Below are 24,334 nucleotides of genomic sequence, written 5' to 3' on the forward strand. Positions count from 1 at the left end.
TTTTTCAAATGTTTTAGTTGTGTCAGGGGCCGAATAGTACAAGTAAATAAATAATTAACGTAAGTCTTTAAGTAACTTAATTACTTTAAGCAAAACAAGGTCCAGGAAAAAAAATACAAGGTAAAAATTTTGTGAGTCTTGCCCATTCCTTATTCACCTACGAAAGATTTTATTTTTAAATTGATTTGCACACAAGTAATGTAGGTACTTAATGACAAAAATAACTCGAACTTTATTTTGATTTGATGTAAAATTGTGACAACATTTTGTGAAAAACCGTTGTTGTTGTGAAAAACACTAGAAAACTTAGATAGGTTTAAAATTAGATAGGTATCTGGGATCGAAGGTTATTGGGACTAGGGATTCAATTAATAACAACATATTTAGTTTGTTTTGCACCTTATTATTGATAAGACGCCTAATTGTTTGTTGTAAAAATTATACCATTATCATTAATCATTATCATTAAATCATCATAACTTGGATCGACAATTCAGTGCCACTAAAGTTGCTATTATTCCTGACTTTAAGCTCTGTTTGTAAGTAGCATTAAAAAAAATAACGGTAGAATGCCGTGACACTACAATAAAACGATAACAATTTAATGTGAATCGCTAATCGCGTAATTTTATGGCGACGACGCAATTTCAAGAATCTCCGCCGAACGATTCGATAAAAACCGGCACAATACTGACAACCATACCGCTGTATAATTTTCTCCACTTTATTTTTTATTAAAAAAACAACTCGATAGTTCCCAAGGCCCAAATCCATTCTCATTCATTCACTCCAAAAAAGGAATTTCAACCATGCCAAATTGATCCTTAAGCATCGCCACTATTAGGATAACATAAATTTACAAAATACATGACGAATTCTTCACGTGCTTCGGGAGCCATTACCTACTTCCATTTTCGTAGCGAGGGGTTCATTAAAAACATCCAGCGTAGAACGTAGAAAGAACCCTATTTCAATATGGCATGCCACGGTTTCCTTTACGGATGAAGTATGAGACTTCTATTTGTCTTGTTTTATAGCGTGGGCATCGTAAGTGGTGTGAGCGAGATGGGGCTTATGGAGGAGACGTGGAGAACTCTTGGTAGTTTCTGGGCGCCTGGTAGAAGAGATCGCTTGCGTGTCGGTCGAGGTGGCGCGGTGCTCGGCCCTACTCGCCTCACCTCACCGCGCGCCTGAATAATTTTGCCTCGCTTGTTCGGAATTTCAAGATTTTCATACTCGTACGCTTGTTTCTGTTGTATATTTATTTCCTTTGAGCCCCAACTTCTTTCAAATCTGTAAGTAGTAAGTAACCTGTAAATACCAAATCTAAGAAACAGTGTTACCATCAAAGATACATTGATTACACAATTATTGCTACTTTTATTGCCCACGTGGTTATTTGGGAATTGTAACATTTAAATTATAGAAGCTGTTTCCATTACTCCAGAACAGAATATAGGTACTTACTCCTAAATTTTGTAGCTATGGTGTAACAATATGCGTTCGAGCTGATGCAGTCAGAACTCAATTTTCTAATTCCATCGGATACTAAGATTTAATGACTATTCAGCAATACATTTATCGATATGAGCACAAATAGTAGACCATAATATTACATGGTTCCATTATTGTCCTTTAGTATGATAGATAAAGCCCCAGTAAACCTTCTGTAAATGGAGCTCACTATGTATTCTAAGCATTAAAAGTGTTGTTTTTAACAGGTACGGAAGAATAAGTTTGGGCAATTAGAACTGCGTGATGAAGAGGCTCATGCCTTCCACGATCCGCTTTGATTTTCGGTGAGGAGCTTTCGGAAGAATCCACATATGCGTTGAAGATATCTTCTCCGCTCCGCATAAGGCGTCACCGCGGCCGCGTGCCGTTCAGGCGGCACGACATTAGAGAGATTCCGGTCGACGACGACGACCGAGCTGTAGAGGCATGACACTCTTGACAGTGATGAGCTCCGCATAAATCGGCCGTATGTTCCGGTGGGACACAAGTCAGCCAGCCTTAAAAGCCAAAAAAACTAGCCTTTCAAATACGGCATTCAAATTCTTCCCTTGGTCCTTGTCCCAAGTGTGTCTTGGCCCAAGGTGATCGCTAAAGGTACGCTCCATATATAAATTATATGTTACAGCCGTTTGTTATTATACATATATGGTTATAATAGGGACCATGGTTAATTTATGGACTTATCGGTCCCATATATTACTTATATCACAAAATTGATCGCTATGCGGTGTTGAACGTACGAATATTCGCCATATTTCCATAAAATTGCAAAAAGAATTTCGATCTACCTAAGAAGCCTGGTATTTTAATGAATGGCAATACTTATGCCTACTTAAACCGGTATGGCGACTGGCCTCACATTTTGCTGAAGGTTTCAACCACTTAAGTGCAATCAAGCCTTATATGATAACGACGAAAAAATACTTAATTGTTATGAATATGGGTTTTTGTATCTGAATGTGTAAATTTGTGAACTCACAATCCATGTCACGTTCTATGTAGAAATGTAGTGGGTTTATTTGATTAATTGGTAACCAAGCAAAAAGATTACGTGATAGAAGATTAATTTAATTTGTCATCATTTTGATGGTTCTTAACGAGGATGGCGTCTCGTCGAGACAATTAAAATAAAGGACGTCAAAGATGTTGAACGAATGAAAAAGTCAGAGGTCGTGAAAAGTAGAAAGTAAATGGTCGGGAAGCAAGCCCACGTCTATCAGTAGCCGATGATCACGTGAAGTGGAGGTAGTGTTGTTCAGTTCACAATAGCATGCAGCGATTTAATTCTGATACGGTAATCACACAGTAAAACTCCTTATGTGGCAGCAATTCCATTGTCGCTGAATCTCTCGTACATTGATTTCATATTGTTGTTACGGCATTGATACGACAATATTCTTAAGATTTTCTTTTGAAGCACGGTTTTTACAACTCCGTACACGGCAACCCCAAAATTCGACAGGAACAACACTAAGTGGAGGAGAAAATCATCGAATTCAGCGGTAAAAGGAAAAACGGGAGCTAGAGTTAATAATATAATCCAAAAATATAAATGGTAACTTGTAGGAGATTAAGACACTTAAAATGTGTGCTGCAGCGGTGGCGTTATTTACATTAGAAACGTACTAATTTTTCAGGGACTAAGTAGACCTTTTCTATAGAATAACGAAGGACAACAATCTTAAATACTTCTTTTTGTGAGAGATTTTAGTGATACAGATATCCTGATCATATCCTTGTTGTGTTGTAAAACTTAAATGTTTATTTATAGAGGTAATCTCTCGTTATTCAATTCTCGTAAACACTCATCGCATATTCTTCCATTATATAAATATTTGCTTCTATGAGTTATCTGGTTGTCACTTCACCAACCCCTTATCATTTATTACATTTCCCACCCGATTCCGATTTTCCATTCCGTGGAGTCTTCGCGAAGCAATCATCGACTCATCTATACGATTTGGATTTCTAAATCAATCTTAAATCACAATCATATCTCTACCGGCTACCAAAATTGTATCAACTGTAATTTCAACCTTATATTTAGAATGTTACAGTGCAATGCTCTTGAATGCAAGTGTAAAATTATCTTTGTTAGGCGTCACAAAAATTCTCTCTTGAAAACTCGCAACGTAGCCCGAGGCATTGCTCAGAGTTCTTCGCGCCCTTTAAATCGTATTTTAGACAGGAACAACTATACGATTAGCTAAGCTGTTAGAAAGAGACGGTCGATAGTTAAAGAAGGGGGATAAAATTGATTGCTAGGGGTGTCGCGCCCTTCGCTCTGGTCGGGTGGGGCGGTAAAATGAAGAGTTTTTGTTTCGCTCTTTATTTAATTTCGCAATGGTGAGTAATTTGAATAATTTACATGACGGACATGTTTGTGCATATGGCTGTATGGGTAGGTATGGGGTGTGGAATGGCAACTGCATTTTCTAGATGCATAATTTATTGCCAGAATGAATGCAAAATGTGCAATTTGTACGAGTTAACATTTTTTTATTTGTGTGAAGAATCAAATTCCACGTATTGATTTTATAAACTTGTCATATGTAGTTTTCGTGATAGTGTTTATTGCGAGTTACACATTTGCCACTAAACGCAAGTGGCAAGTAACAAATGATTCTTGACAATGACTAATCATGGCTGACGCAACGTGCCTATGCTTTAATTTCCTTTAAAGTTCAAATATCTGTCTCTTCGGACTTTCCGCCTTATGCATTCTATTTACTTGTAGCTGGACAGTGAGAGGCTTAATGTGCGAGAAAGAAGACTAGAATATTATAGAAAATCTAGCGGGTCCGCTCCACGAGGGAATCACAAGTAATTTTATCTTACTGGCAAAAAGGTACTGTTTGAAACCCCTTCTTATTTTTCGAGCCTATTTTCGTTCGTTCTTTATTCTATTCCTAACATAAGATGTTGTGACATTGATTAGTGATTGTGATCAATGTGTAGGCCGTGTGGCAGGCCTACCCGTATTGACCTTCATGAAATTTATACGTAAGAATATAAAATTGCATTCCTTGCGAGCAGTTTTCACGGCATAATTGTCTACAAAGCAGCCAGATTCAACTAGTGATAGAGGAGAGGCTTTAAATTGTTGCTGTTATCCCAACATTAACAACCAATATGTACGCGTTTCGTAACTACTAATTATAGATCGTGTCATTGACGATGACGCGTACCGTGATTAATATTGTCATGGTATTAAAGGTTAGATTTGACAAATCTGCGCGTCATCGTTGATGACACGAACAATACGTTACATTTTTAGGTGCGGATATTTTCATAATTAGATATTGTTCCAATAGAGAGTTCTCACCTAATTTCAACACCTCTTTGATCGTCGTTCTTTAATTTCAGCCAATGTTCACAGCATTATATCGTTTTCGCCTCGTCAAAGCTGTTGAAAGTTGTATCCACTTTTATCTCTCCCCATGTCATCTGTTTCTATTCGCCTTGTCTCGACGTCTTCATTAATAACTTTAGCAGATAGAGACAGTAAAGTTGTCCGAACAAAACCCTTGGAGCCGCCGACGTCAACATGTCAACAGCAGAATTAATAGGAACGGGCTGCGAACAGACTCGGCGGAGAACGAAGCGCTGTGCCGACATCTTAAATATCAGAGGTAATCAGAGGCCTACCGCGAATTACGAAAGTCGTAATTTATTTACCCGCCTCTCTATCACTGGAATATGCAAGAGCGATAGAGAGCCAGATAACGAAATTTCGATTTTCGGACTTCGCTGTTGGCCCTCGGGATAGTATAATAAAGGTCTGTATAATTCGAATTTATTTAGGATATCCAGCAAGAAGCTTTTAGTAACATTCTTACAGCAAAAATATCTTATCTACTTATACTTAATGTCTGCCCTTGTCTCTTTTTAAGAAATAAAGTTGCAGAAACAGTTGCAGGTTACAAACGGTTCAGGTTGTTCCGGATTGTATTTTTTTGATTTTTGTGGTGTTACTATTTTCAATTTACTGGACACGGGCTACTGGATTTTTTGTGCTCATGTAAAATTTCTAACACTTCATGGTTAAATATTGATCATGAAACCTAAGCTAATCTGATTATTTTGACAATTTGCTAATTGACAATACAGTGGAAAATTTGCGGGCATATTTTTCAAGCACTGGCTGCAGAATTCCAAACGATCAATTTATGACCCATAAAACACACACACCCGTAAAAAAAGATCATTACTGTAAGTAGGTTGTGTATGAAGGTCTCAAAACTGTTATTACATTTATGATCACTTTAGTTATATGTATTCGTGTCATTGTATTTAAAATATAAAATACTCATTTATTTAATAATGTCTGAACGACTCAACAATTGAGAACAAAATACCTATATAACCATGGCTGCAGGTTCGAAAATTGCCTGGTCGTTGCATATTGGCGGGAAACTAAGAAAAAAAATAAAAATAAAAACAAAAACATTGATGGGAGATTGTCGAGAGATTGCAAACAAATATTTGATTGAATTGATTTCAATGACAGTAAATATAAAATATAAGTTAGTCCTGCAATTGTTGGAGTTTTGACTTGTTGTGGCTTTACTATTAATTTCTACTACTACCAGCCGATGACCGAATATTCGGCAAAGTGGCCGAATACTACGAATACCGAATAGTTGCCGAGTATTCATGGCACGTCTTCTTAAAATATCCGCACTCAAATAAGCAGCAAACATTAAGAAGGGGTTAAAGTAAAATTGCAGTTCTTTTACTTTAACGTTTTGTTTTCAAGGGCAAATGCCATTAAAAAAATTACATACAAACTATACAAAATTTGCAGGCTCCAACCGAAACCTTACATGGATTGTTGGCTCGATAGAAAAAAAACACGAAAACATTTCTAATTTTCATTTATTTTCAGTAGTACATGGTTACCCTGCATGTAGTCGTTAGTTTTCAAGCTGGCCCTTACGGCTAACTCATTGTCTATTGTAAGTAAAACCGCACGTGCTACTGCTACTTACCCGCATAAAAAAAGGTTCGTCCTCTTTAACCTTTTATTGAATTTGCATTGAACAGGATATTGCATTAAGATTCAAATTGAGCTACTTAAATGTAAAATCTTAACCCGCAAACATTAAATGGCCATATATTTTATCCATATTTTGTATCCTTCTAGTTTCCTGGTTTACGCCGCAACTTAAATAATGGCATTTTGGAAACTACCTCGACTACTATGTATTTATATTGCTAAGCGACACTTGCACCATTCGACTAATCGGTTAAACCTGTAGTTACCATGGTTCCCCGTACAATTTGACAACGGTTTAACCAGTTAACCCCGGGTTAGTGGGATGGTGCAAGAGGCGCTAAGTGTTTTGCTGTTAATAACCACTAGCTCAGAAATCTCACAGTAATGTAAGAAGGATGAAAGAGATCTCACCAGCTCGGTATTGTCGTTTTCGAGAAGTACGCACTAGAATAAATACTTGCCTAGTATTCATTCTATAATATATCTAATAAGGAAAAAATCTTCAAATTCCAACAAACACCGAATATATCCTTGAACAATAACAGCCGCTATCAGTGGGTGTCTGCGGTCGCGGGTTATCACTCGCTATCACTAAATACTGAGCGTTCCTGAGCCTCTTTATTGATAACATTACCCGTTTTAAAACGACATATGTGCCTTAACCTTTATCGGGCATAAAGGTGTCAGAAATTACACAAATATAAACCTTATGATTCGTTTGCAATACAGTTCAAAATCATTGTAGAAAATATATTCCCTTTGCCTTATAAAACTGCTGTAAAGTTACGATGTTTTTGGCTCGGGAGGTGGAGTGGATACCTACGTGTTAATAGTTTGTTAAGACATTAACACGTTTGAATTAATGTGTTTTGGAATCTTTATCGGCAGTTTATCATAATTAACCTTTATTTAAGCGGTTTGACGAGCAATTATATTAGATAGGTACATACTAGCTTTTACTTACGTTGCATGTTTTATAACTGGAACCCCGAAATATGTATCAAAGGGTTCTCCATTTTTTCATGAATTTTTTGCCCGAAAATTATACCCCTATTTGACACCTCGCTGAAAATTGCAGAGTCAAGTTATAACATGTGTGTTATAACAAATGTAACATTTTTCTACAAATAGTAGTGTTAATATAACTGTTACACTACGTAAAATGATTTATTTTAAACAGTGTTTTTGGGCACAGGTGTTAGGTACCCCTGGAGGAAAATTTGACGGTAGATAGGTAAGATACGTTTACTCCTTGAAAGTAGCTATTAGTACTGAAACCAGCACACAAGGATGTGGTCAAAGTTAATTAACAACTACTCGGCTCTGGTCACAGTAGGTAGTTTCATTGTTCGTTGGCGGTCACGTCGCTCCTACCATGGGACTTCGCGGTGGGATTTTGTTCGTCTTCTCTGCTATTAGACGTCGATGATTTATCTATTCTTACCCTGAACCTGAAACTAGCAGTAAAATGTGGTCTAAATTAATTACCAATTTGCCTACCGACATAATTTCATTGTTCGTTGGCGGTCACATCGCTCCTACTATGGGACTTCTCAGTGGGATTCTTGTTTGCCTTGTCGGTTGTAGTCACTGATGATTTATCCATTCTTACACTGAAACTATAGTCTGTAAAACCATTTCCGTCAGTAGAAAAAACGGCAAATTTAAAAAATGTAGGTGCGAAGGGTTGTCCCATAGAAAATTTGAATTTCGCGCCTTTTCCTACTACTTTATATAGGAGAAGGAGACGAATGCATATGGACACCAGAAACACCAGGGTTGGAAGTACGAACAGCCGGGGTTTAAGGTGGGAATACCCTCTTTTCTTGAAGGTTTGAAGATCGTATCGGTCCAGGAATAAAAAGGGCAGGAAGTTTCTGAAGAAACGCACAGTCGAGGACTGACACCATCTAAGTGATGAAGTTGAAAATGTCACGTAGATCGGTGACGTAAAGAAGCGACAGTAGCAAAAGTAGTTGAAGTAGCTGATCACGCTTAGACACCAGAAACCGCACTTGCAGACAGAGCTTGCGTAATACGTGTGTTATGATACGATATAACATACATATGACTAACATAACACGATATGTACGAATACATGTAACGTTTTGCAGGTAACACGAATTACACGAATATAAACTATAAAAGGCGATGAACATAGAATCAACCAATCAAGCAGGACGCTATGGCTAAGGTCTCCTATTTTATGCTATATGCGACGACTGACGTCAGCGTCAACGTTCCGATCAGCGTCTGAACGCAACGCACGGCGTCGGCGGTCAATACGTTCACAGTGAACGACGACTTTTCTGTCGTTAATACGAGTGGTCATGTGAAATAATGTCAATAATGGACAATTTGAAAAATTTTGACGGTATCTTTGTTATTGGAAAAGGAAACACAGCACGGCCGTATACGAAGGAAAGTAAACACAACACGTCATCAAATATTTTTGAAGATAAAAAAAGGACATTATTTTGATTAAAAAAAAAACACTTATAAGATACCGATTCAAGATTGTGTATTTCTGTTAACCAAAAGCAATTTAAATATAATGTAGGTTTGGTACAGGGAGATATAACTAATTAATAAATTATCCATCAAAAAGACGTCCTGGACCCAAATCAGTTGAAGAAAAGTGCCATTTTGTATGTGACGCTGCAATGGTTCAAAATAACTAAAGACGCGACGGAAAGCGTTTGGACGCCGCATACGAAGTCAAAACGCCAACGGCAACGTGTGAAGGAGACCACAACAGTACTTTTCTATAGTAAGCATTGTGACGCAGCGTACGACGTGACGCTGTAAGCTGCCGATGGCGTTTATAGGAGACCATAGCCTAAGACTCCGCGATTCTTGGCCATACATGTTCAGGAAAATTCTGATTATTATATGATTGAATTCAGTTAATCTGCAACAATAAGATAGTTAATAGTTAGGTACTTCTATCTACTCCTGTGTCACCGATTGTATGTGAACTATAACGGTATTCTGGTTTTAATATTGATACTATGTGATCGTGTGATGTGTGTGATGTGATGCGTGTGCGAGATCCACTAATTTAACTTATTGTTAAGAGGATAGTGGACGACCGCTTCTCCACACAAAATCTAGTCCTCATTTTTCTCTGTGGATAGATCTCTGGATTATAGGAAGTAATAATTTGACAACTACTTATCCCTTCGTATCACTTTTTAGATTTATTTACTTAGGAGCGAAAAACATATTCCATACAATTTTTTTTTTAAATGAAGCGCTTTTGTTCTAGCGGTAAGAGCGTGCGACTTGCAATCCGGAGGTCGCGGGTTCAAACCCTGGCTCGTACCAATGAGTTTTTCGGAACTTACGTACGAAATATCATTTGATATTTACCAGTCACTTTTCGGTGAAGGAAAACATCGTGAGGAAACCGGACTAATCCCAACAAGGCCTAGTTTACCCCTCTGGGTTGGAAGGTCAGATGGCAGTCGCTTTCGTAAAAACTAGTGTCTACGCCAAATCTTGGGATTAGTTGTCAAGCGGACGCCAGGCTCCCATGAGCCGTGGCAAAATGCCGGGACAACGCGAGGAAGAAGAAGAAGACAATTTTTTTTTAAATGCTCCAAGCTAATAACTAAATTTAGAAAAAAAAAACAAACGAACAAGCTGAGGTTCATATGCGTTCATGAAATCGTGTCAATATTTTCAATAATGTCAATATCCAAAGAGAAATACTTTTGTATGTAAAGGCTGTTCCCGCGCGGTCGCCCACTTTCGACTTAAATCTGAACATCGGTCTTGCAGTAGGCAGAAACCAGTAGTAATGTCCTGAAGCCACAGCACACGTTAACAAGTTTACGAGCCATTGTGCCCTTTACGAGGCCGCGCTGAGTAAAGTGGCTCGCGTAGCGTAACACCTTTACTGCGTAACGCGGTCAATACAAGTAAAACGACACACTCAGTCCAGTGATTTTTAACTATGGATAAAATGGTGTAATCGCTACGCATTTTATTATTATGCATATCCTTCTAATCTTCTGCAGCACCTCGCCTAGCTCCAGCTGATACAGCTATATTTTCCTCTTTGGATTTTGACCTTAGATGAATAATTTTTATATGAGTTAATATTACCAATACTTATGTCTGTGCGTTTTGTTTTTTTGATAATATGATGATACTTTACAAAGCGCTAAAACAACCTAATAAATGAGTAGTAAACACACGCCTAGTATACGAAATCGGCAACAAAAAAAATCAAAATGGTCAGACAGATAATTTATTTTTCATTCCCTTCCCAAAATTTCGTTACGATTGGTTAAGTTTTGGAGTAGGAAAATGTTGAGAATGTAACCTCGATTTCTGAGATTTTAACGAGGAATTTTTCGCCTAAGCTGCAGTCCTTATCACACTAGTCAGTCCCGTCAGTGCGAAGGAAATACCTATTTACGCAAAATTCTCAAATCTGAGGGGCTCAGCTGGTATTTCCTCTTAAAAGGAAGAATTCTTATAAACACAAGAATAGGTATCAAAAAAAGCAAAACGTACAGAGACAGATACTTACAGGTAATGTTGAACTCATATAAAAAATCATCTGGGGCCAAAATCCAGAGAGGAAAAAGTCGAGAAAGTTTGTATGGAAAATGACCACTAATGTTTTCTCTTAAGTATAGAACACCCAGAGGTCAGTTACTCCAAACAGACTGTTAACGTTAGAACGTTCGGGAAATTCCACAGTTCACCGCTGGGGGTGGTGGTTGATCAGTCCTTACCTGACCCGGGTTTCCGTGCAACGACTGCCATCCAAAAGCTAACTGGCTAAAATGGTAATTCTTTATGCTTGCTTTATTCGCTTCTGCTCTACGGATATTTCTCAACTTTGATATTAGTATTACTTCGGTTTGGATAACATTATGGAGAACCAACTTTAAGAATGTTTTTTATTACCTGTTGTTGACGACCGGTTTGGCCTAGTGGGTAGTAACCCTGCCTACGAAGCTGATGGTCTCGGGTTCAAATCCTGGTAAGGGCATTTATTCGTGTGATGAGCATGGATTTTTGTTCCTGAGTCATGGGTGTTTTCTATGTATTTAAGTCTCTTCTTCTTCTTTGCCCTGTCCCGTTATCTGGGGTCGGCCCTCCTCGTTCGAAGGCGCCAGGTTTTTCTGTCCTGGGTTGTCTGGGTGTTGATCTGCGCCCGCTCCATGTCCCTGGTAACGTTTGTCCACCACGTGGTAAGCGGCCTCCCTTTGCCGTTCTTTTTCTCTGCAATGGCCAAGGCCTTTTTGACCGCATACTCTTCGTCGCGTCTCATTATATGCCCGAACCATCTCAAACGACTTTCAGCCATCTTTTCTGCAATGGGAGCGACCTTGAAAGTGCCTCGTACATATTCATTTCGAACTCTGTCCAGTCTCGTCACTCCCGCTGCCCACCTCAACATTTTCATCTCATTGGTGTGCATCTTTTGTTCATGCTTCTTGTTGGTCGCCCAGCACTCGGAGCCATACATTAATGCCGGTCGTACTGCGGTTTTGTAGATTTTCTATGTATTTAAGTATTTATAAATATTTATATATTATATATATCGTTGTCTAAGTACTAAGTACCCTCAACACAAGCCTTATTGAGCTTACTGTGGGACTTAGTCAATTTGTGTAATAATGTCCTGTAATATTTATTTATTTATTGAGAATTAAGAAAATAATCAAGTAAAATTAATCAGGCACATACCTACGCGAATAGAGTTATTTATGAAACTCAATAATCTATGATAATTGTAGTACCTAGTGATTGACTTTATCGATAGGCCTTACCTTACCTATTCGTCCTTCTATTACAATAATAAGTGATTAGGTTAAGTAGGTACTTAATTTAATTAAAACTGATCAAATGCGAGCCGGACTCATATTTCATGAAATAAGCAGATGCGGCAAACGTATCTTTTTAGGTTCCTCTTTTCAACAACTCTCATATCGCAATAGTGCAATATCCCTGCTATTTCATATTATCAATACATGATATTCATGAATGCAATATTTACAAATTATGAGTCAATCACCTCACCAGATTTCCCCGTATGTCGTCCGTCCATTGTGGAGTTCTCGGAAAACGTGGTGGCGTTGTAAGAAGTCAATGCGGCTCCGGAGTCTTCGGACACACGTGAGGACATTGTATCACGCTTCTGTGGAACAGGTTACGAAATCAGTCGGTTGAACGCAGTTGTTGATGGTCGGTCGCAATTCAAATGTCATCTTGCAGCATTACTACTTATTGCAGCATTGCATTATGGTGAACGGGCGACATGACACACGAAAACGATAAAATTAATGACAGATTGAAAGTTTTAATAGCAATAACATCGGCGTCATATCAAGAAAATGGACAGGCAGAAAAAGCCGCACCAAATTGACAGTGAAATAGTCCGCATGAAAACTGCACCACGGCACCAGAAAAACTGCATAAGTTATGCTGCTAGGTATTCTCTACATTAAAATGACTCTTTAAATCGCGCGTATTTTTTCTTTTGAAAAACAATCTAAAAATTATTAAGTATCGACTGCTAAAGTACCTAATTAGGTAAGTGTGGACCTTTAGTTTCCGCGCAAAAACATGTTCATTCGCTACACCTTCCCGGCTTTATCTACTCTACACTAGAAATGTGTGCATACCTACTGCATAAGAGTAACAAAATATTTTGTTACTGCATACACAATAATTGAGACTTGCGAATTATGTTTTACCTTTTACAGAATTGGTTTTAGGATAATTAATTTCTGTATTAGTAGTTCAGTTCAGTTATTTTTTCGGGTTTGACTCGGTTTGGCTCATTATTTTTTCCAGTGTATACGGTTTCTGTGTTCAAACTGGAACTTGCCTCGCAGAATATCACCGCTGGCTTACCTTAGGTAGAAATGTTTTATTATTTATTCTGTTCATATTGTCCTTATTTTGACGACTGCTAATTCTTACACAGTCTATATTTCGCGCGCGAGATACATAGGTACACATCACGGTGCACTCATACTAAGCCTACTGTATGCTGTGCAGTGCTGTGCAACTATTTTGCTAAATAATATACGGTGATAGTTGATACAAACAGTCAGCAAATTTAGCACTTTTTATCGCATAACCATATTTATTTTAATAAATATACCGTCACAACAACTTTTGTAAATTTGTAATAAGATAGATGAACAACCATTGACATATATCAAAAGACGAGCCTTATGGTCACTATATGGCGCTAGTTCAGTGGTGTCACTCACGAATTCGAGCCAATCGTGCAGTGTAACGCAACTAGTTGCGACCAATCGCGCGCTTGATGCGAACTCATCAACCAATTGCGTTGTGGCGTTAGAGTGCACGATTGGCTCGAATTCGTGTGCGTGACACCACTGTACTGGCCCCATTCTCATTGCCCGTAAGGCCCGTCCTTAGATATATATGTCAATGTGAACAACACGACAAGGAAATCGTAGAGAAGTTTAGAATTATGCGTCTACAATCGGTCGGTAAATTCTCGAGATCATCTTTAAACGACGACATTTGAATAAAACTGCGGTGGTGATTCATCCAAAGTAGGTCCTTAGTCGCCTGCGGTAGGCACGCTCATGGGTAATAAATATACAAATTTGTATTTTATTCCTCATAAATAAGTTCCACAATGTAGGTAAACGTAATTCATTATCCTTGACAGTGACTAAGACACCATGGGGCCGGCGGTTGGGAGCTAGTACCTAAGTATAAATTATCTAAAAATCCTACCTTTTGAGTCATAAGTGTAAATAAACGTGATGATGATGATGCTCTCTCCTGACCGATTTCGTAGTAGTAGACAATTTTAATGCGCGTTATTAGAGTGTAGCTGATCCACTCTCTGGTGTACCCTATGAAACTAGTGATTGATCCTGCGGAGGTTTGAGGACGATCTTTTAACTACGTATTTTAGCCAAAAACATAACGTTATGAAGACATGTGGATTTGGACAATATTTGGCAGGATCCTTAGCGTAGGTACCTAGACTTTTGTAAGACCTTTAACAAGTCGCCGATGTCCCCATGTTCCGTCATTTGAGAAGTGTCAGAAGCGGCGAAACATCCGTTTTTCATGTAACTTACCTATTTGCAATAAGCCATATGTTAGCGGCACCAATTATTGGACATTTAACAGATAATTTGGAGTATTTATGATATTTCACCGACACCTGTAAAATTTCTACCGCTTTATGCGTTAAAAATTGACTATCCTATTCGTCCTATAGGTATGTGTTCTATGTATTTAATGAAAGATACTGTAATTGGTTTCAATATTATTAACAAATCAAAAGTATGTTTTTCTGCTCCAGTCATGGGATATATAGCGCCATTCATTTTCAAACTAATAAATATAAATGAAAAATTAAACTTAAGCAGCTCTTTGGTTCTTGTTTATAGTAAAATGTTGCCAGCGTTTGAAAACTGATGGTAAATACTTATTTTAAAGGATTTGTCAATACCATCCATGCCAGTCCCATCATAGGGGTGTTTAATATATGAGTACTATCAAAGGATGCGACTATCTAATTCAGTGGTGAGCAAACTTTCTTCACGGGGGGCTAGAAAGTTTAAGAAATTTAGGAGAAGATGTGTGTAAATGTATTTTCAACACACTTGCTCAAAACGACGTTTTTATTCCACCGATTTTTGGCTCATAATCCTAGATATTAAACTCGCGTGCTTTTTCAGTATATTATAACACTCGTGCTTTTTCATTACATTATCCGACTGAGTTAAGAAGGTAGCTGATTGCTAATAATATGCATGGAAACGGAGCCTTCTTAATTTAGTCAAGTATTTTTTTTAACCAACTATTAGGTTTCAAATGTTAGTTCAAAGAGGTTTTATACCACCAAATATAATTTATAGATTAAATTATCTTGTAAATTACATTAATGGCTAAACATGACATTTCATCGATTTGATATCCATCCGTCGAATAGAAATACGAAAATATCTGCTTTTTTACATTTTTTAAATTGGCTGTTTGTAGATTTCGTTCGCGCATTTGCCTTGCGCGCGCATTGGAATCGTGCGTAAAAAAAAATAACGCGCCAGTCATTTTTCGTATTTGTCATAAAATTGGAATAGTTTTGCATGTTTTTAGTTTATATATTGACGAAAATGTCATTTTCAAGCATTGAAAATAAATAACACATAAAATTAACGCTGCCAGTAATACTAATAGAGGCAAGAGCCGAGAACGATAGCCTTTTACCATCATAATCGGGTGCGGCATATGAAACTTTTATTCAATAGATAATCAGCAAAAACGCCCAGTCTTTCTTGGAAAACTTGTTGGTAGCTTACTTCAATGAATTGGCGAATAAATGCCTACAAGCCCAGCACGCTTTGGTGCAATATAAGATGTTAAAACTCTTAGTCACCATTTTGAAAATTGTACTATTACTGTTTTGACAAAAATAAACGAATTTATAAGTTTTGTTTCTTCCTCGCAAGTGTGTTGAAAAACGTCGTATGAGACGCGTGTGCATTGGTCATTACCCACATCGGCTTTCTTATTGAGCGCTCGCTTACAGCTCGCGCGCACAATATCGCCTCGTGTCTAATGACCAACTTAGCACACTTGTATCATAATGTACTATTAATTTGCGATTGTCGTGGGCCATGCCAAATACCTACTATTAATTATTTCACAGGACGGGCGGCTGGCCGGATAAAATCATTTCGCGGGCCAGAGCTGGCCCGCGGCCCGTACTTTGCCAACCACTGATCTAATGCGTGCTAATTACTTTATAGGCTCTAATCATAACACTTTTTTATCTCCGAGACCCGTGACACCCAATTTCTAGCGTCACTCAAAAAGCCGCCATACTTCACTTATGTTCTCGCGTCAATCATTCATTTGGAGCACAACAGTTGTTTCACGACCACTAAGATTAACAGATTATTAGGTACAATCAGCTTCAGAAGTAGAGAATCAGACCACCTACGCGTCAAAAGTAGCGAATTAGATCATCTACGCGTCAAAAGTATAAAAGCGTAGTAAGTATTTCTTTAACAACTTAATAAAAATAGATGTCTTTAAATGTAGAACAATTGGATTGTAAATGATACTTTTGAACGCGAACTCTAGAGATTTATCTCGTGTTGGAAAATTATTCCAGGGTGGCTACCAGCGTGTTATTTCATACACCACTATTGATGCTGACTAAACCTAATTCAATCCAATTCATTAGGTCTCGAAAAAGGCATCGACAGAATAGTATGGATCAGACACCAGTTTAGATTTAAGTTTTTTATTGAAATTTTCGTCGCTCGCAGTTTGTTTTAACTCGAGTAGTACTTATTTTATTATATACTTTAGGCCCTACCGTATTCATACTTTCTAGACTTGGCAAGTCGCGTTTTAGGGGGATAAAGTTCATTTTGCCTTCCGGAACTCGCACCGCGTGCGTTACCGCGAGTCGGAAATTGCGTTAGGTTACATCTTACGTATTTTGCCACTTTGAAGCTGTATAAACACGATAGGGTGAGAATTCCTGTTTGTTTACACAGTTCCTGTGCTAGATGGTCCCATGGGACCCCAGAATTGCACCGTCTCGCTCGTTTTTGGAGTTTGAATGGCCTCAGTCGGTCCGCAGCGTCGCCCCATAGGTCGATACCGTATGTTAGTATTGAATGAAAGTAGCCTTAATAAGCTTTCTTAACATTATTTATATTTAGATGGGGCAAAGTCTGCCCAGGGCGAAGCAAGCGGATGACAGGCGGTCACATAGCTGATCAATATGCGGACTCCACGTAATAATATGTTAATCTTAGGTGTTCGCGTACTAAGATAGAAAGGAAGATCGATTAATCCAAAAAGGGTTGTCCTGAAATAGTCTCGAATAATCCACGTATTGGAAATCATAGCGTGGTAAGGTAACCTGGACAGTCCCAAATGATAAAATGACAGATGGACTGGTAAAGATTGCGTTGCCCCTGTCCGCTTGTGACGTTAAGGGCCGTAGCTCGAATTTTGCAAATCTATATATCATATGTATGTTGTTTACCTCTTCTTAATGTGCTGTATTATTTGTATTGTTTCTGTATTGAAGTGAGCAATAAAGAGTATTTGTATTGTATATATCTCTATTCTTTGTCGCATGCGTATCGGGAAGTGCTTATCCCTGCCATGTCATCTAGAGCGAATGGGAGGTGATCGGGTGGTGAAAAGAGAGTTTAATGGAAAACATTCAGCACGCCGCCCGGCTGATCGACCTAGGTATGACGTGGTGGACATGGATCTGCGCAAGCTCCAGGTAGAAGACTGGCGAGAAACAGAGGGCCTACCGCGAACCACGTTCGACGTGTTGTCTCCCTGTCACACTTAAGTACAAATTTACAAGTGCGACAGAGAGGCAACACGTCGAACGTGATTCGCGGTAGGCCCTTAGGACCGGGATCGGTGGGGAGCATTCGTGTTGGAGGTCAAGACACATTTTGGGTCGCTGCGCCAGAGAAGAGGAGTAAGTATTAAGTAATCCCTGCCGCTTCTTTCTGCAATCGCTCTACGCGACAACATTTCCATTTTCGCCACTTAGATGGTTGGCAGTCTTCAAATTTACTTTTTATCTGAAAATTCCAGCATTGCACAGCTGAACTGTGGGATGAATTGTCGTCCGCGGTATTTCCGGACCGATACAAGTAATACAACCTTCACATCTTAAAGAAAAGAGCGTAATTTTATCTTAAAGGCTGCAATGGACGTAAGTACTTGCAATCCCTTTGGTCCGTGGGCGATGGTAGTTGCTTACCATCGGGCGTCGGCTCGTTTGCCTCCTACATCATAAAGAAAAGAAAATTTCCTTTTTTTGTTACTCCTAACACAACAACAATATAGATTTAGAAAAGATGATTCTGAGTAGCGACTTAATAGCAACTCAAGTAGGCTGCAATGTAGGTAAGAAGTTGTGGCGATCATTAAAGGGCCTACCAAAGGACCAAAAGTTTTGATCATCACTTGTAGTAATGTATTTGCCTCATTACTCTAACGGCCCGATTCGAACTTTAAGATACGTCAAATATTAGGTCTAGACACGGTACGGATCAGATATGTCCAAAGAGACGTTTTTGTGTGAAGAATATTTGACGTACCTATCTTAAAGTTCGAATTAGGCCGTTAATTTGTTACCGGCATCTAGTTTCAGTAGTTCGGTTGATTAGTCCGGGGCCGAACTACTGCTTCACTTTTCTTCAGTAGTGGGCTCAAACCCAACTACTCGGAAAAAATTAAAACGACTCAAAACTACGGTTTACGATGCAGTAACCATAACCCAACTAATGGGAACAAAAGTGTGGCAGTAGTTCGGCCCCGGACTAATCAACCGAACTACTGAAACTAGAAGGTTACCGGCATTCAATTGCATCTTTAAGCGTTATGGGTTTTTCTATGAACACATCCTGTAAACTCTACATGTGTCGACATCGACATTAAGAGTCTCCTTCTTTTTCCTGGCTACTGTCCCAGTTTATTTGGGGTCAGCCCTGTTAGTAATCCTTCGCCACATCACACGGTTGTGGGTTGTCTGTTCTGTTGTGTTTCTCTCTTGCATATCGTTCTTTATGGTTTGAAGCCAGGTGGTCGTCCTGACCCTTTTTTTTTCCTCTTCTATGTTCATCACTCTTTCGGCCACATGTCCAAACCAGTGCATACGGTTTTCGGTAATGTTTTCGTGCAACTTGGCAACATTAAAAGTACAATGTGTTGATATTAAGAGTCACACGAGAAATTTTAATACAAAAAAAGTTCGTTCTATTTTCTTTGTAAGTATAACAATGTGTAGCAACAAGAAATAAATAAATGTTCATGTGAATTTTCATTTACCTTATTTTAGAATGTTGCTTTATAATGAGAGGGTAACTTCGATCGTATGGAAGCGAATAATGATATGGCCCTTTGTTAAGTAAGTACATATGGAAGCTATAAATAATAAAACTAAATGAAAAACTTGAGAAGAGTTATGTTGTTGTGTTGGGTATTCAAGCAACGTCAATTATCCGAAACAGGGGCGGATTAAGAAGGCGCGGGGCCCTTAGCACATTAGCTTGCGGGGCCCCCTGGTTCGAAAAAAAATATGATTAAGTGCGAGTTGGACTCGCACCCCGAGGATTCAGCACCACAACATCACAACATTTTACGATGTTTTAATATTTTTCGACTCGTTCTCAATTAGTTTTTAACATGTTATGCAGTGTATTTTTTAGGGTTTCGTAGTCACCTGGAAACTCTTATAGTTTCACCATGTCCGTCTGTCCGAGGGTTTGCTCCGCGATCGTTAGTGCTAGATAGCCGTAATTTGGCATGGATACATGCATTGCGACAGAACGGTAAAATAAAAACTATACAAAAATTAGGGTACCTCCCATAGAAAATATTTTTTCTTTGTATTTTTTTTTGCTTTGACCCTATAGTGTGGCATATGGTTGGATAAGGTCTTTCAAAACAAATAACAGTCTCCAAAAACCTTTTTTATTAGTTATTACTTTCGGAAATAATCGCTCCGAAAAATTTTTTTTTATTTTTTTTATTCAGCCATTATAAAAGTGCCTAATCTTAATGAAGTTGTTAGTTGTTGTTATTTTATCACAGTTTCTTTCTTCTATATAGGTTTCCTACTAACCTTCGCTTTTCATCAACATTGTATTGTCACCGATTTTTCCCTAGTAAGTGAATTTTTAACAACAAATTTTGACAAATGGTCAAAAAAATAGTTAGCAGATTTTGAACAACTTACGAGTATTGCAAGTTAAATAAAAGCATGTAGGGATACTGTTTAACAACATCAATATCAGATATTAAGTTTAATAAAAGCTTGTAAAAATAGGTGAAACGTGAGTCGGATCTACAATAAGAAGTGGGAACTAACGGCTAAGTGAGCCAAAAAACAAGGCCGAAGGCTGAGCCCCACGAGCTGAATATCCGGACCAAACGATTTCGTAGCTTTCCCGTGCGAAGCTGAAGGCCAAGCTGCAGGAAAGCAGAGCCTAGAATGAAACCAATGCCAGAGTGTGAACGAGGCCGTAGGCCGAGCTCCGTATAAGGGCGGAGGCCCGGAGCGTTCTATCGCGGCGCGCCACCATGCAAAGGCTGAATTGCAGGAGAACAGAGTTTGGAATTGAACCAATGTGATCTCGGTTCGCCTGATGCTCGGCCTTAGTTCTTGCTCGAAAGTGCGCCTTGCTGGGATGCTTTGGGTATCGGGCCATATGTAGGGCTTTACACCCGGCCTACGCGAATGCAAAGTCCTGCATAGGGGCCCCGCTGTTTTTTTTTATAACGGCTTTGCAGCAACTCGGCATATTTTGGGCGCTCGGCCAGCCGTAGAGGAGCGCGTCCTTTGGCCTACTACGGGCTCAATGCTGATCATCATTAGGCATTAGCTGTAAGGTGCAATGTGTTATTTGAAATAATAAATAAATAAATCATCCTTCCTTGCTTTTCACTAATATGTTTTTTAACACAGTATCTTCTTTTGTTCGTTTCCGAGCTCTGCTGTTTCCTGCAGCTTAGCCATGCACAAAAGTTTTGAGACACTGCACCTTCGGTTTTATGCTAAACTCTGCTCTTGGTCTTTGCGTAAGCCTAAAAATTCTTTTAATTTGGTATCGTCATAAAGAAAAATATATGATAATAACAAATAATAATAATTGATCAATGTTGTTACTGACTTACGAAACAAATACATTGTAAATAAAATGTGATAGTACAGGATCCGCGGAGTGCGAGTTCTACTTGAACTTGGCTGGTTCCGCGTGCCGAAATCGCATGGTCAGGGTCGGAGTGCGGGGCCCCCCTGGGCGCGGGGCCCTTAGCATATGCTTTTTCTGCTGTTCGGTTAATCCGCCACTGATCCGAAACAGGACGCTCAAAACATTCAGAGCATTGCAATATTTGTAATTGCAAAAACGTGTACAGCGTTCTAGTTAGCACAATAGCTCGCTCATAGTTATCAAGGCCAAAAAACGGTACGGTAAAAAATCTGCCAACTGACATCGATTCTAAAGCGTTCAAAAAACGAACACAATGCGTCTCAACGCCAGAACGCCACGCGTCCCGCTACCCTCCGCGGGAGCATTAATTCGACATAGTTACTAGAAGAAATGCGCATTACAAACTCAACCCTACTTACGTGTAATTTAAAGTTCATTTGACATTAGCAGCTCGGTATTAGAACTCTATCAATCTTCCCTTCAAATTCAAGCAAGCTTGGAATCCGTCGTGGAGCGGCGCGCTGTTGCCGCTCTTGGCAGGCCACAACGTTGCTTTTCTATGTATATGTGTGTTCTGGCACAACTGGCGCCGAATATTTATTGTATACTAACAGAATACTGACGAGCGCTTAGGGCGACAGGGTTCTATTATTAAGGGACGCGTTGGAATGTGTACTTTGTATGTTCGGCGTAGAGTTGTTATTAGGGGCATAGAGAATTTTAAGACTTTGTGTCGATAAGGTGTTTTTCTATGTGACCGTCCAGGTGGCTATGTATAGGTCGCTCGATCCGTCGATACGCGTGCTGAATAGAGCGGCGGCCTTAAGTTGGACTTGTTAGTTGTTTTGTGTTGTGTAAACGCAATTAAAATTTCCTTGCAAGGTTTTATGAAGGTAACTCGAGAATTCTTGGACATGCAATGATACCATTTAGGTACATCTTATTGGATACTTTTTTACATTATTATACTTAGTCTCTTTTTTAGATTATCTTTTAATTGAAACAGCTATTCAAGTTGATAATTGCTTCTGAGATTGTTCATGGTTCTTTAACTACGAATGGTTGAATTGGTTAACAATTTTAACATGAAACTATTTTTAGCGTTCCTTAGCCGAAATGGCGAAAACTGATTCCTTACAGCTCCCTTTTGTCCGTCTGTAACATCGTTGACCACTGTCAGCCATTTTACAATAAAACTATAAGTAGAATACTTTGGGTAAGATTGTATATTATAGGTAAGTATGTAAAATTGAAACTAAGTTGGTTGTATCATTTTTTTGTTTATTTCATAGCCGTAGTTTATCGAAAATCTTGTTTTTATGGTCTAAACCGTCTAAAGCAATGCAAATGCCTTAAATATTAAGTATATAAATAAATGTCAAAGGACGTGTTTTGAATTTTTCTTGCAGTTTAAGACAAAACAATTTTCTCAAGAGATCTTTACTACCGACTGTATTTATTTTCTTCAATTAACAGGCCAATTCGAACGCACACTGACATCAGAATCATATTTTAATCATGTTATTTAGATATCGCGCGTCCAGCCCTCAATACATATAGGTATGACAATGTAGGTACGTATGTATGACCTCAGTTTAGATGTCACTCTGATATACGTTCAAATTATCATGATAGCCTTCAATAAGAACATACCGGAACGTCACATTATAATTTAACGCACTCGTGTAAATTAATTTGAAAAACTACCACCGGTTTTAATAGTACCTAATAGGTATTAGTTTATTATGTGACTGGTACATAATGAAAGGCATTAAAATACCTAGGTAAGAATGTGGATTTTAGGGTCTCCAGAAAGCTTGGTTCTCCATACTAACGTTCTCATTTTAAAACGACTAGCTAGATTGCTCTGAAACTTTGTACTTACAATAGGATAAGGTATATCTTGGGCTGTTATTAGTTTATGTAGCCTCAGATACCGTAGTTAAAAAATTACAGTGAATTTAAGATTTTCATACAAAACTTGTTTTTGCTGTATTTCGTTTGTTTTATAAAGTGGAGCAATATAAACTAATATCAGCCCTAGATATATTTCATGTTATTGTATATGCAAAGTTTCATTACAATCCAATACGTAGTTTTAAAATGAGAACGAAACTCCGTTTGTATGGGAAGGTGAAATTCGGCCGAGCTTGCCGAGGACTCTTTAGATCAGGGGTGGCCAACAGGTCGATCGCGACTGTTAGTCCAGTCGATCGTGGCAAGGCAAAAAATATAAATACGTAGGCCGGTTTCATTTAAGGTTTCAAGAAGTATGTAATAGGGTTGTTTCCAATTTTTTGAAACGCTTGTATTACGTTCTACATTAACTAAAAGTTGCCCTAAAATTCAACTTTTATACCAAAAACGGCTTTAAATATGTTAAATTAACAAAATATATTTTGACAGATGCTTTCGCGCCCAAAACGCTCTTTGAAAATTGTGTGACGTCACAGTTTACGGTTTGACATGATATAACTACATACATACGTAGAAGATACAAACTGTCAACTGACATTTGTTGTTTATCGCCTAACTGTTAACAGTGTCAATCCGAGAGTTGTGACGTCATCAGGATCTTCAATGACGTTTCGAGTTTGGTCACGTGACGTGTGCCAAAAGATATTTTAAATTCAATATTTACAAAAATATAGTCATTACAGGTCCCCTAAAAGTAGTTTAACACGTTCTTCTTATAATCCAAAAGAATTTATTGGGATATAATTCTGCCCTAAGATTTGTAGATGGAAACAACCCTATTGGTAGATCGCACAGGGTTTCGTTAGTAAACATGAGATCTTGAGTCTAATCAAGTTGGCGACCCCTGCTTTAGATGCTTGTTGAAAGCTAGTTTCATAAAAACATCGCACGAGTGTTTTAATACTTTTAATACTATAACCGGGGACGGTCAATAAGGGTCCTGTGTTTTACGCGAAACAGCCGTAAGGGGAAAGAACACTCACTGGAAAAACTATGAGGTCGCGCGCACGTTGCATCTCAGACGCATGCCGGAAACGAACTAGTGATATGGCGCACGCGAGGTGATTGAGTGATTGATTTAGAGTGAATGTGATGAATGGTGAGTGTATGAAGA

At 38.6% G+C, this 24,334-nt stretch overlaps 1 protein-coding gene across 1 annotated transcript; it reads right to left on the minus strand.

Moving 5' to 3' along the window:
• Window positions 1-11,612: 11,612 nt before the first annotated feature.
• Window positions 11,613-12,002, minus strand: LOC133520992 (uncharacterized). Its single transcript, XM_061855713.1, has one exon. The coding sequence runs from the start codon at window positions 12,000-12,002 to the stop codon at window positions 11,613-11,615; it is 390 nt and encodes a 129-aa protein (XP_061711697.1).
• Between the last annotated feature and the right edge of the window lie 12,332 nt (window positions 12,003-24,334).

This window comes from Cydia pomonella, chromosome 9, assembly GCF_033807575.1.
Source record: "Cydia pomonella isolate Wapato2018A chromosome 9, ilCydPomo1, whole genome shotgun sequence".
Taxonomy (NCBI): Eukaryota; Metazoa; Arthropoda; class Insecta; order Lepidoptera; family Tortricidae; genus Cydia; species Cydia pomonella.